General features: G+C 33.9%; 1 protein-coding gene across 1 annotated transcript in view; it reads left to right on the plus strand.

Annotated features, from left to right (window-relative positions):
• The first annotated feature begins 7,757 nt into the window (after positions 1 to 7,757).
• LOC139899732 (uncharacterized) overlaps positions 7,758 to 14,870 on the plus strand; it is a 33,396-nt gene continuing 26,283 nt past the window's right edge. The window contains exon 1 of the mRNA XM_071882574.1: positions 7,758 to 8,650. Within this exon, the coding sequence (XP_071738675.1) occupies positions 7,985 to 8,650 (666 nt within the window). The 5' untranslated portion in view covers positions 7,758 to 7,984. The remainder of the gene's footprint in view (positions 8,651 to 14,870) is intronic.

Raw genomic sequence — 14,870 nt, forward strand, 5'->3', positions numbered from 1 at the left:
AAAATAATATAAAACTAAAGTTCTATGTTTAAAGCTTAGCGTCTAAAAATTTAAAACTAAAAGTTGCGACTAAAGTCTAAAAATCTAAAGGTAATGAAACTTAAAATGCAATTCTAAAGGAAATCGGCAATTACTTAAATCGGCACTAAAATCTATTAAAAATATATCGTTTTGCTGGGTCCCCGGCAGCGGCGCCAAAAACTTGATGTGCGTGCAGGGGTATATAAATATACTATTAATTTTAATACAAAATATGATACAAGTTTTAATTAATTTACAGATGAGATATACTTAAATCTTGCCACAACACTATAGGCAGTGTACCTAATCGTAGAGTAGTGTAGCTTTTAGTAAGTCCGGTTCGTTCCACAGGAATCTAGCTTATTTTACACTATATTTTTAAACACCTATATTTATACAAAATATATATAATTACAATATAGTAGTGTTATTATTATTATAAAAGGGGGGTTTTACCGTTTAATGACCGGTTTGTCGATTTAAAGTCTTATTTCACAATCAAAACCTAATGCAAAATGTAAATAAATAAAAATAACTTAATTTAAAGCGTAAAAATAAATGACAATATTTAAAGTGCGTAAAATAAATGACAGTATTTAAATGACGATAAATAAAATGACGATAAATAATATTGCGATAATTTAAATGACAATAAATAAAATTGCGATAAATAAAATTGCGATAATTAAAATTGCGATAATTAAATGACAATAAATAAAATGTAATTAAAAAGTACGAGAATATATAAAATAAAAGTATTATGCTTATTTAAACTTCCGTAATCATAATGTTTGACCGTTTGTTTATTTAATTGTTACCCGGATTAATTGTTCTTTGTCCTGGAGTATTTGATACGTCTATCTGGTTTTTGTCCATAATAGTCCATCGGTCATAATTATAAAGTGAGTATCCTCGTCAAATTACCCTTATACCCGAAGTCAAATAGTCCAACTAATTAGGGATTCAAACTGTAACAAGATTTTAATACTTTGTTAATAATTACACCAGGATATCGACTGTATGTAATCCAAGGTCTTAATACTTTGTTAACAATTGCACAAGTTATCACTGTATGTAACCCACCCCTGTTTTAATAAGTCCATTGATTATTAATCCATCCTCGTGTCCGGTTAAATGAACAATTCTTAGTATTTATAAATATCCCACTCATCGTATCCAATAGAGCGTATGTGGTTATTTATAGATACGTCAAATTGTAAATCTCTATATTAAATTAACGAACTATCATTCAGTTAAACAAATATAAAGTCCATTAATAGTCCATAGTCCTGTGTCCACAAGTGTCGGTCTTTTGTCCAAACCCTAATTATGGTCCAAAGTTCAATAACCCCGTCTTAATATTTAGTCCAACATCACGATTACTTTGGCTCAAATAAGCATAATAATAACTTAACAACGAGACATTAATTTAAAAAGGAGAACATAACTTACAAATATTATTAATCGTGTAGCGTTACACGGACAGAACTTCGACTTTAAAACCCATGAATGATAGTTCGTTAATTTAATATAGAGATTTACAACTTGACGTATATATAAATAACCACATATGCTCTATTGGATACGATGGGCGGGATATTTATATATACTAATAATTGTTCATTTAACCGAACACGGGGATGGATTAATAATCAATGGACTTATTAAAACAGGGGTGGATTACATACAGTGATAACTGATGTAATTGTTAACAAAGTATTAAGACCTTGGATTATATATAGTCGATATCCCGATAGTTCAATTTCCACAAGTGTCGGTCTTTTGCCCAAACCTTAATTATGGTCAAAAGTTAATTAACCCCATCCAATAGTTGGTCAAAACATCACGATTACTTCGGCTCAAATAAGCATAATAATAACTTAGTTACGAGACATTAATTTAAAAAGGAGAACATAACTTACAAATATTATTAATCGCGTAGCGTTACACGGATAGAACTTCGACTTTAAAACCCGTAAAACATTTGTTACAATAACCCAATTATTATTAATCTTAACTTAAATATAATTATGAATATAAATATATAGATATTGATCAGAGAGTGAGAGAGAAATTGAAGGGGTGTGTAGAATCGAGCAGAAACATGCGAATTTATAGAATTTTTCCGGATACTATTCACCATGCGATCGCATGGGTTTTATGCCTATTTCCCATGCGATCGCATGGGCTACAGTACCAGCTCAGAATTTTTTATGTTTTCTTGTTTGTCGACGTTTTATTTAAATATATATAATATATATAATATATATAATTTATATAATTATATATATATTATATTATATTCTTGTGCATAGTTCACTTGTAATTTTAGCTCCGTTGACTTGCACGTTGATGTTCGGTTTATGTCTCGGTTCCGGTTTTTCGAACGTCCTTTCGTATGCTTTAAAATCTTGTACTTTGCATTTCGCGGCTTGTACTCTTATCAATAATTAGACGTTATTCATCGAGAAATAGTATCACTTGAAGTGTATCTTGTACGTTTGAGCGTTTTGGCCATTTACATCTTCAAATCTTCGTTTCTGTCTTCCGTCTTCGCATTTTATTTATTTAAACGATTACAACTTAAAAATACAATAATTACAACTAAAAGCTTATTAATTTGGGACGATATTGCTACTAAATATATGTTCGTTTTTAGCAATATCACATACTGCTCATAATTTTTATCCGACCAAGGATTTTTATCAGATGTCACAAAGCTGTGTGTCATCCCTGCCCACAGAAGAGAATTTTATTCTCGGTGGCAGAAATTCAATCATAAACAAAAGGTTGAAATGGCAGCGGATGACGTAGAACTCCGTTGAACATCCAGGCAATAGAATGTATCTACGACCTTCATGACGTAAAATAATACAAGCAATAAATGGCTAGCCATCATCTTTGATTGTTCAAATCAAACATATAAAGCTTCGACAAAAATTAATGCAAAGTAATTGAATATATAATAGACATTGATAATCAACAGATAATACAAGCAGTGCATATCACAACTTCAACAGATAATACAAGCAGTACATATCACAACTTCATGTTTAACACGTCATCAACTGACGTACCAGGATTATTACACATATTTTCTAATTCAGGAAACGTTAAATGTTCTATCTGCTTACCTATTATCCTAACCCTATCCATAGCATCTGGCTTCAATTTGGATGTGAGGGTATCAGGTAAAGATTTAGGAAAGTCAGGCACGTCCTTCTTCAAAGTTTCCAAGAACCTTATCTGTTCAGCGTCCAACGCAACGGTTATAAACTCATCAAAAGGCTTGGTTAACTTCTTAGAAGCAAAAGCATTTTTTACAATCTGAGGGATGCCTACGACAAGTCGCCTTGTTTCATCTTGACTTGCTTGTAGTTTTTCCTTTAAGGCATTTTCAGAATTGGTCAATGTTTCAATCTTATGAAGGTACCATTTTTCTTTTGTGGTCATCTCAACAAAACGAGCCTCGGCAGCACGCTTAGCAGCAACAGCAGCATCCAGTTCAAGCTTAGCAGTTTTCATTAATTCAGAATCCTTCTCAATTTTCTCTGATTTATCTCGATGAGCCTGATCAGAACGTTCTAAACGTTTCAAATTATCAAATTCTGCAGTAAAATTCCAGATAAGGCCTTGCGCTTGACATTTTCGAGCATCGCCATCAGATAAATTTTCAAAGAAATGGAGAAGTGAGGGGGGATACCATAGCTTCAAGGTATTTCATAAAATCCTCACAACTACCTTGGGGACCTGCTAAAACGGATGACAGGCCAGCATTATCTAAATTTGGAAGGCTAATCTGTGAGCTACTTTCGCCTACTCTATTACGCTGGATGGGAGGCGGAAGAGCAAGCCTTATATGTGCCTCTCCTTCAGATAGCATGGCCGAATTAAAATAGCAGTTGTTATTTAAATAATTTTTCCAGTCTAGACAGGACGATTCAAAATTCAATATTGGATACTTGTCAGGGTCAACATTATAATAGCCTCCATTGCTGGGCATATGGAAAAAGCAAAAAAGATTTTCTTCTGCTATTGATTCAAAAGAAAGATTACCATCAGCACGGCGTTTGCGTGAATTTGCTCGAGTTAAGCCGACTCATCAACAGGCTCATTCTCTGATAAACTTTTCTCAAGTGTTTCATCAATCATTCTTTCTGATGCAAATTGTAGCTCATTAAACGCAGAGCGGTGAGCGGAGTAATGGCTGAAATAGCAAAAATTTAACAATTATTATGCAGACAATACAGACCAACAAGCAAACGACAATTGTTAACTTTGGTATACCTTTGTTTTTAATCATCACAATAGCACAGCCACGAGTTTCTTCATCCCATTCAGCATTAAGTGAACATAAAGAAAGCATATGTTCTGGATATCGGCGGTTTGGAATTCTTTCTTTTTTCATCATATTTACTAGTTTTCGTTCATCGGATGATAACCTAGGATGGGTAATTTTGGGAGGATCGAGTGATGTATGCCAGTAACGAGCTTTTAAACAGTCGTTGGGAATCACTTCACTGTTAATAAAGAAGACGGTGTTTTGACAGTTCTCTGAAACGTCAATGGAAGTAAGCAGAAATCTGTCCATAATGATACAGAACCATCCTTTGTCATAAGATTTCACAGTAGCAAGGTGGTAGAAAAGGCGTACAGAAGGTGTGATATTTCTAGCCTGGCAATACATTTCAAAAAGCAAAATTTTTCGGATGGACATGGGTTCAAATTGGCCAACGCTAACGCCATAAAAGCTGCAGACGTTTAAATAAAAAGTAGTGAAGGGAATACGGAGATGAGAAAAATATAGGGCACGACCGTAAATAGCAACTTTGCAAGATGAGGGTGAGACGCACGCTCGTGAGGACCTGGGATTACAGCATCGGCTCTAAAAAATTTAGGAAATGCAATTCTAACGCGATCTAGATATGTTGATGTAATTTCACTCTGAATATGCTCAACATTAAAGATAGCCATTGATTAGGTAGTAAAGAAGGGAATTTTTCGCAGAGGTTTAAGGTAGATGAATAAAAATTAATTCGGGGCGAGTAAATGCAAAACAGTAAAAACCGGGTATTAAATAGCGAGTGGAAGATGAACAGTTGACGGTTAATCGCATGGATGATAAGCTGCCACGTGTCGGGAGTATAAATATGCGGGAAACATAAATTTAATTGAAAGCAAAATTCAAAATTCAAAAAGTTACTTTTTACAGACCATGATCACAAAAGCATCTGACGCAGCAGGGAAACAGAACGACTGTAGCAGGTTTATGTTCCCAAGGAAAAATGCATCTTTTATTTTTTAGTTTAATGACTTTATATTTTGTAAAAATAAAGACATTAAACTGGGGATACTTAATGGTGTATCCTAGGGGATACACGCATAAAAGCATCACTTTTATACAGAAGAATGGATCAAAAAGCATAAAAGATAATAATACTTGGCAGTTTTTAGCAATTGCCGCCCAGCGCACAGCAGGCCGCTCAGCGTCATGCGTAAGCCCTGCAGGCAGCTTCTAAGCTTAAGCCCTTTTACTAAGCGCGTGAACGGCACGCAGCCACGTCAGCACACACCACCGACCTTCCAGATACTTCGCATAACATAATTAATCAGCGATTAACACGTGTATCCCGAGAATTTCGGAAATTCTGCGCCTATAAATAGACCCATTGGGTCACCACATTTCATATCTGAACTTCAGTCAGAGAGTACACTCTCTCTCTCACACAGTTCTTTCTCACTCTAAAACATTAACCGCTTAGCAGCAGTACGCTACACGGATCAATTACAGATTGATCCACAGATTGATTGAGGCCACCCCACGGATCCCTCATCCGTGTTCCGGGTATGCAGGGATTATTTCCCGAGGGCAAACTTCAGTCAGAGAGTACACTTTCTCTCTCACACAGTTCTTTCTCACTCTAAAATATTAACCGCTTAGCAGCAGTACGCTACACGGATCAATTACAGATTGATCCACAGATTGATTGAGGTCACCCCACGGATCCCTCATCCGTGTTCCGGGTCTGCAGGGATTATTTCCCGAGGGCAAACATCAATCAACATACTATCATCAATGCTAGGCGGATAGTGTTCTGTACTGGTACCTTACACCCGCTATACGGAAAATGGTACTAACATTGGCTATAATTCACTGATATTAACTTCAAACAAGTTGGAATAATTTGCACGCATCGTGTAAATTGTGGTGAATGCTTAATTGGGTAGAAACAACCTTACTGGGTTGAAATGGTTATATCATTAAGTGATACGAGTAGTATTTCTTTACTACTTGAAATAATAAGTAACTCTTTGTGTAAAACCAGAAGATATGCTCATTTATTTATCTTAAAAAGATTAGATGGAAAATATAAAAACGATTTTAATATTTAAATACACTTTTGAGCAAGATTCTTTAAACCCAAGAAGGGGTTAGAAAACTTGTTGACTTGACTTCTCTTGTCAAAGTCTGCCTTTTTTATTTTTAATTGCACACAGACAATTTCCTTATGGTTCAGCTTCATTTTGTTAGGCCCATAATCTTCCATTCGTAGAACTATATCCACCGTCTCATCCATATAAAATGCTCCTTAAAGCATGTTTAAATTAACCTTTATCTTATTAATAATATGTGGTGGAAGAGCTTGAGCCCACCAACTTATTCTCCTCGTCATTTTTCTTACTGAAAAGTCTTGGTCGTCTTTGGAATGTAAATTAGAGGTCAAAATAAATAGGAGGCATGTTAGTGTGTTATATATACACATGACGGACCTTTCTTCGTAAAATGTAGTGAAAACAATTACAATATTTCTTACAACCTTTAGTTGTAAAACTACTTCTTAACTTAGTGCTGCTGCTAAATAAAGTGTTCATTCCTTCTGGCTTTGATCAACACCTGAGGTGGTAAGCTACACACTTATCGGTTTTCTATCTATAGTTGATAGTTGATAAATTATATGATATGATGCATGTTGGTGTGTATTGGGTGCTATGCATACTATTATTACTTACTGATGCTGGTCATAGTCTTGGGCTCAATGAAGATGCCAACGTGACGGTTACTGGGTCGTGCATCGAGAAGGAGAGACAAGCTCTACTTGAATTTAAAGCAAATTTAAAAGACATAGATGATACTCTGTATGATTGAAGAAATGAAGAAGAAAAGAGGGATTGTTGCAAATGGGTGCGTGTCAGCTGTAGTAACCTCACTGGTCATTATACCTGGCAATTGAGACCCAAACACTCAAATTCGGGTCAAATGGGGCAAGCTTTCGGGTCAATTGGGTCTTGAGAAAAATTAGGCCTAACAATGTAAATCAAAACTTATAAAAAGATTCAAATGAGTTTATCTCCAACCTATTGAAACCTATACAAAAAATGAATGAACAGGTCTAATGGGTATCAATACTCAAAGATCAATAAATAGAAATAGGTCTAATGGGTTTTGTGAATGGATCAAATGGGTCAAGCATAAAAAGTTTCATCCGTCAAAAATTTATAAAGCATTCATGTTTATATCATTTATTATGTATATTAATGTTTCTTATGTATATTTAATAAATAATAATAACTAAAATAATGTAATAAATGTAAAAAAAAAAATTTGATGTAACCCGTTTGACCCATTTGACCCAATTGACCTGTGACCCATTTCAACCCGTTACCCAAACCGACCCAACCTGACCCATTTTGACCCGTTTAGAAAATTGACCCGTTTGACCTATGACCCATTTCAACCCAAAACCATTTTGACCCATTACCCAAACCGACCCAACCTGACCCGTTTGCCAGGCATACTGGTCATATAACTGCACTTGATCTTTATGGTAATTTTGTAGGAAAGATTAGTCTGTCATTAAAGCTGTTAAAGCAATTACAACACCTTGATTTATCTGGAAATGATTTTCAGTTAAATCACATACCAAACTTTTTTGGTTCCCTTACCAATTTAGAGTATTTGGATATGTTTGATGCTAATCTCAGTGGGCCTATTCCTCATGAGCTTGGAAATCTCTCCAACTTGTTTTATATTGATCTCAGTGGTAATTATTTGGTTGGATCTATTCCTTTTTCCTTTGGTGCTTTAACTTCTCTCGCCACTTTAGACCTCTCAAATAATCAACTAGAAAATGTCATTCCTCATCAACTTGGAAATCTCTCCAACTTGGTTAATCTTGATTTCAGTGGTAATTCTCTGAGGGGATCTGTTCCTGTATCCATTGGAGCTTTAACTTCTCTCATCCATTTAGACCTCTCAATAAATAAGCTACGAGGTGTTATTCCTCATCAGATAGGAAATCTCTCCAACTTGTCTTATCTTGATTTAACTGGTAATTCGTTGGTAGGATCTATTCCTTTTTCGTTTGGAGCTTTAACTTCTCTTCAGACCTTAACGCTCTCAAAAAACCTCCTTACGGGTCCCGTGCCTAATTTCGGTGGATGGTCATCGTTGACTCGCTTGTCGCTTGATCACAATTCTCTCAGTGGAAGCATTCCTGACTTCGCAGGATGCGAGTCCCTACAAGTGTTAGACCTATCTGGTAATCAATTGAGTGGTGATTTACCCAACAGTGTTGGTCATATTTCAAATCTTGTATATCTGGATGTGTCATCCAACTCTCTTAATTGTGTGATGAAAGGACCCGTCCTAATCCACCTGGACGAAGTCATCAACATTTGGTCCCATTGCGATGATCGGCTCCAAGTAATGTCCTTATATTGAGCAAATGCACAGCGGAAGACTTAATTCGTACCTGAGAATAAACATGCTTTAAAGTGTCAACCAAAAGGTTGGTGAGTTCATAGGTTTATCATAACAATCATTTCAATATGTTAATAGACCACAAGATTTCATAATCATAAACATAATACACTCGCAAGTGTATGTAAAGCATTCTAAGTGGTTGAGCACTTGGTAACCATACTTAACATTTAATCAACGTCGCATATTCCCTTTATTATGAAATCTCACTACACCGTACCAAGTGTAGTCACCAAAACGAAGTACTGTGCAACCGTTGAATACTGGTCGTCCAGTCCGGTTGGGGTTGTCAGGCCCGATAGATCTATCAACAGGATTCGCGTTTACAATACCCATGTAAATAGTAGTTACCAAGCTACAGGGAAATATGCCAGTGGTACAACTCAACGTAGAATATATTTTTAAGTACTTGTGTCTATTTTGTAAACATTTATAAAAGCAGCGCATGTATTCTCAGCCCAAAAATATATGTTGCAAAAGCAATTAAAAAGGGAGCAAATGAAACTCACTTTTGCCTTGAAGGTATTTAATTCGACTTGGTCTCCGATAGATATCACGAACCTAACCATATATATAATATATCAACATATTTTCTTTTTAAGTAATCGTTACATATATATATATACTTTTAATACTTTTAATATTTTCTTAGTCCGTTAGTAGCAGTCCGATGTTAGTGGTCCACAATTAGTTGCTTAAATAAAATAAATAAAGACCCCATCGCATTCGTATTGATTAGAATTAATCTCGACCCATGGTACCATGTTGTCAAATGACGTGTTGCGTACATAAAGTACCGTGTTGTCAAATGACGTGTTGCGTACAATCATGAGGTCTTATGATTAATCTTCTCGTGTTGTTTACGGGTGGTCCTGAAATATATAAAATCAAATCATAAGTAATTATATATAAAATATCATATTAATTAGAAAAGATATGATTAATTTACTTTTTCTCCAAATATTTTCGTAGCTAAACTAGCTTCGGATACCCAATCTTGTTTTAGTCGTAGGTTCTTCATTACAACTCCGTTTTTGTTGGTTCAACTTGCCACTTCCTTGGATCGAGTCAAATTTTAAGAATATGAACTGAAAATACCTTAGTTTGTATTCGAAATCATAGGTTATAGGTAAAACTTTGGTGAAACTTACGAAAGTGATCATTTTCCATCATTAAAACAACATTTAATGATCATTTTTCTAAAAAATACTTACACTTTGAGTTAAACTATGAAATTTTTATGTGTTAACATATTCATAAGAAATATCATTTTTCCAGAATATGAACTTCCAATTCAAAGTTCAAGATGGTTTTTAATTATCCAACCCAAAACAGCCCCCGGTTGCACTCCGACGACGTAGATTCAGTTTTTAAGATGTTCTTTGTAAAACCAAGTTATATCTTGTTAGGTTAACATATCATTATGATATATTACAGGTCTTGAAGTGTTTTAAAAGTCAAGTTAGAAGGATCTATTTAGTTTGCGAACAATTTTGAAATCATTCAAACTATGTTCTTGTTGTTAAAATTTTATACCACAAAATAAGATAGCTATATGAATATGAATTGAATAAGATTATGAACAAGGTTACTACCTCAAGTTACTTGGACAAAGTTACTGAAAAAGATAAGAAATAATCTTGGAATCAAAGAGTGGTGGAGTTAGATCAAAAGGTTAGAAGTAAACTTCTTCAAATGGGTGGTTATTTTGATATGTTCTTGAAAGAGTTTTCTTATGGTGTTTAAGGCTTGTAATTGAAGCTAAATGATGGGGAAAATTCTTGGAGATGATCAAGTATGAAGTTAGGAGTATTTTGAGAGAGAAATGAGGGTGTAGGTATGAGAAAATGGAGTGAAGAAATGGTGTTCATTTATAAAAACGTTTTTAGTTTATAAAGAAAGAAAAGGATTCATAATTTTGTTTTCTTACTAATAATTCATACTACTTGACAAATCCTAGTTACCTCATATCTAGGGCAGTAATAATGTTGATTAGGATGTTGATTTGATGTGTATATACCAATAGTAAATACGTATAGAAGCTGGGTATGATACGGGTACATATACCCTAGATATACGTATAGAAATCTTGAGGAAACGGAACGAGAATTCAAATATAGCTATCTTTTGTGAATATACTTATATTGTTTTATGTATTTAAGTCCTTAAAAAGTGATTAAATACATTATATATACGATACATGTATAAGCATTATAGATTATAAGTATATATATCAAAGAATGTTACGTATAGTTATCGTTTTGAAAACTTAAGTTAGTAGTTTCAAAATATACTTATAACTCATTGTCATTAGTACACAATGAGATGTTAAACCATCCTTAGATCATGTTAAATATATATAAATACATATATATATACACAAACGTATAATTATCGTATATTATATAGTTCGTGATATCATCGGTCATATTGGACGGTCAAACGTTGTGTAAAACTCTTTTCAAAAACACAAGTCTCAACAATTTGGATTGCTTATCATGTTGGTATGGTTTAATTTATGTAAATATTAATCTCATAAGTATAATTTGGTCGGAAAATTCCGGGTCATTACAGTTGTCATAACCCGTCCTTAACCTTAAGAACGATTTAGATAACGTATGATTTCATTGCGAGGTATTGACCTCTATATGCGACATTTTTAAAAGAACAACTGCATTTATTTTACATTACAAACCATAACTCTTATTTTAATACAAGTTTAAGACAATAAAAAGATGATTATCGTTTAGCGATAATCTTAGACTTACAAACTTTACATGTGATGATAACAATACGATTTCTAGCATATTTTACATTACAAATCCTCCGATATGCAGTTTTATTTTTGACACAAATATGCATACTCAAGATCTTGTTTAAATTCAACATGTTGCAGCGGAAGCTTTTAGTTATCACCTGAGAATAGACATGTTTAAAACGTCAACATAAAGTTGGTGAGATATAGGTTTAATGCCGGCAGCGGTATAAATATAGACCACAAGATTTCATATGTAAACATTTTAATAAAAATATTCTAAGTGGTTGAGCACTTGGTAACCATACTTAACATTTAATCACGTCGCATATTCCCTTTATTATGAAATCTTACTACACCGTACCAAGTATAGTCACGAAACGAAGTACTGTGCAACCGTTGAATACTGGTCGTCCAGTCCGGTTGGGGTTGTCAGGCCCGATAGATCTATCTTTAGGATTCGCGCTTACATGCTCTTATAACATGTAACTAAATTACCTAGCACATCAATCCGCAGAATATCATTTTTAATCACTTGTCTCTATTTCGTAAAGCATTTATAAAAGCAGCGCATGTATTTTCAGTCCCAAAAATGTAAAGAGAAAAAGGGAGCAAATGAAACTCACTTTCGTCTTGAAGATATGTAATTTTGACTTGGTCTCCGATTGATATCACGAACCTATCCATATATAATATGTCAATATATTTTCATTTTAAACAATCGTCACATATATATACTTATAATACTTTTAATGTCTTCTTAGTCCGTAGTTAGCAATTCAATTTTAATGGTTCATATTTAGGTGTTTAATAAATAAATAAACCCCCATCGAAATAAATAAAAACCCCCATCGTATATGTTTTGGTCGAGATTAATCTTGACCCACGGTACCGGTGTTGTCAAATGACGTGTTGCATACATAAAGTACCGGTGTTGTCAAATGACGTGTTGCGTACAATCATGGGATCTTATGATTAATCTTCTCGTATTGTTTACGGGTGATCCTGAACCATATAAAATTAAATTATGAGTACATATATATAAAATATCATGTTATTTTAAAAAGATGTGATTTATTTAATTTTCTCCAATTATTTTCGTAGCTAAACTAGTCTTAGATATCCGATCTCGTTTTGGTCATAGTTTCTTCGTTACAACTCCGTTTTCGTTGATTCAACTTGCCACTTCCTTGGATCGAGTCCCTCTTTAAGACTATGAACTGTAAATACCTTAGTTTGTATTCGAAATCACAGGTCATAGGTCAAACTTTAGTGAAACTTACGAAGTTAATCATTTTCCATCATGTAAACAACCTTAAATGATTATTTTTCTAAAAATACTTATACTTTGAGTTAAATCATGAAATTTTTATGTGTTATCATATTCATAGTAAAAATCATTTTTCCAGAAAATAAACCTCCAATTCAAAGTTTAAGATGGTTTTTAATTATCCAACCCAAAACAGCCCCCGGTTGCACTCCGACGTCGTAAATTCAGTTTTTAAGGTGTTCTTTGAAAAACCAAGTTATACCTTGTTAAATTAGCATATATTTATGATATATTACAGGTCTTGAAGTATTTTAAAAGTTAAGTGAGAAGGATCTATTTAGTTTGCAAACAAGTTTGAAAACATTCAAACTATGTTCTTGTTGTTAAAATTTTATACCACAAAATAAGATAGCTATATATATATGAATCGAATAAGGTTATGAACAAAGTTACTACCTCAAGTTACTTGGACAAGATTGCTGTAAAAGAGAAGTAAAAATCTAGAACCAAAAGAGTGATGGAGTTGGATGAAAGATAGGAAGTAAACTTGTGTTCTTGAAAGGATTCTTGAAGTGTTTTTGTAAGGTTTTTCTTATGGTGTTTAAGTGATGTTTTTATGGCTAGATCTTCATGGATACTAGCTGAATGGTTATGGAGTTTCTTAAGAGTGTGTTTTTGGTTAAAGAAATGAGGTAATAAAATTTGAAAATGGAAGATGTATTTAAGGCCATAAAAACATGATTAATGGAAAAACATGGACAAAATTTCATGTTGTATTTTTATGTAATTAGTCATACTAAACATCAAAAGTAGTTACCTTATACATAAGGCATGAACAAGAGAGTTACCTTATACATAAGGCATGAACAAGGGCTGGTTGGTGGTGATTTGATGTGTATATAACAATAGTAAATACGTATAGAAGCTAGGTATGATACGAGTACATATACTCTAGATATACGTATAGAAAATCTTGTGAAAAATGGAATGAGAATTCAAATATAGCTATCTTTTGTGAATATACTTATATTGTTTTATGTATTTAAGTCTTTAAAAGTGATTAAATACATTACATATACGATATATGTATAAACATTATATGTTATAAGTATTTATGTCAAATAACGTTACGTATGGTTATCGTTTTGAAAACTTAAGTTAGTAGTTTCAAAATATACTTATAACTTATTGTTATTAATACAAAATGAGATATTAAAACATCCTTAGATCATGTTAAATATGTATATATACATATATATACACAAACGTATAATTATCATATGTTATATATTTCGTGATATCATCGGTCAAACTAGACGGTCAAACGTTGTGTAAAACTCATTTCAAAAACATAAGTCTCAAAAATTTGGATTGCTTATCATGTTGGTAAGGTTTAATTTATGTAATTATTAATCTTATAAGTATAGAACGATCGAAAAAGTGCGGGTCATTACAGTACCTACCCGTTAAATAAATTTCGTCCCGAAATTTTAAAATTGTACCTATTTTGCGTCATCGAGAAACAAGTGTGGATACTTTTGTTTCATCTGATCCTCTCGTTCCCAAGTAAACTCGGGACCCCTTCGAGCATTCCAACGAACCTTAACGATCGGTATGTTGCTCTGCTTGAGCTGTTTAACTTCACGGTCCATGATTTCGATTGGTTCTTCGACGAATTGTAGTTTCTCGTCGACATGGATTTCTTCAAGAGGAATGGTGAAATCTTCCTTTGCAAGACACTTCTTAAGGTTTGAGACGTGAAAGGTATTATGTACTCCGGCGAGTTGTTGCGGTAACTCGAGTCGATAAGCTACCGGTCCAATGCGTTCGATGATCTTGAACGGGCCTACATATCTTGGGTTCAGTTTACCCCTTTTTCCAAAACGTATTACACCTTTCCATGGTGACACCTTTAACATAACCATGTCACCGATCTGAAACTCTAATGGTTTCCTTCGGACATCGGCGTAGCTCTTTTGGCGACTACGGGCTGTTTTCAATCTCTCCTTGATTTGTACTATCTTTTCAGTAGTTTCATGTATGATCTCGGGACCAGTTAATTG

Source organism: Rutidosis leptorrhynchoides, chromosome 3, assembly GCF_046630445.1.
Source record: "Rutidosis leptorrhynchoides isolate AG116_Rl617_1_P2 chromosome 3, CSIRO_AGI_Rlap_v1, whole genome shotgun sequence".
Lineage (NCBI taxonomy): Eukaryota > Viridiplantae > Streptophyta > Magnoliopsida > Asterales > Asteraceae > Rutidosis > Rutidosis leptorrhynchoides.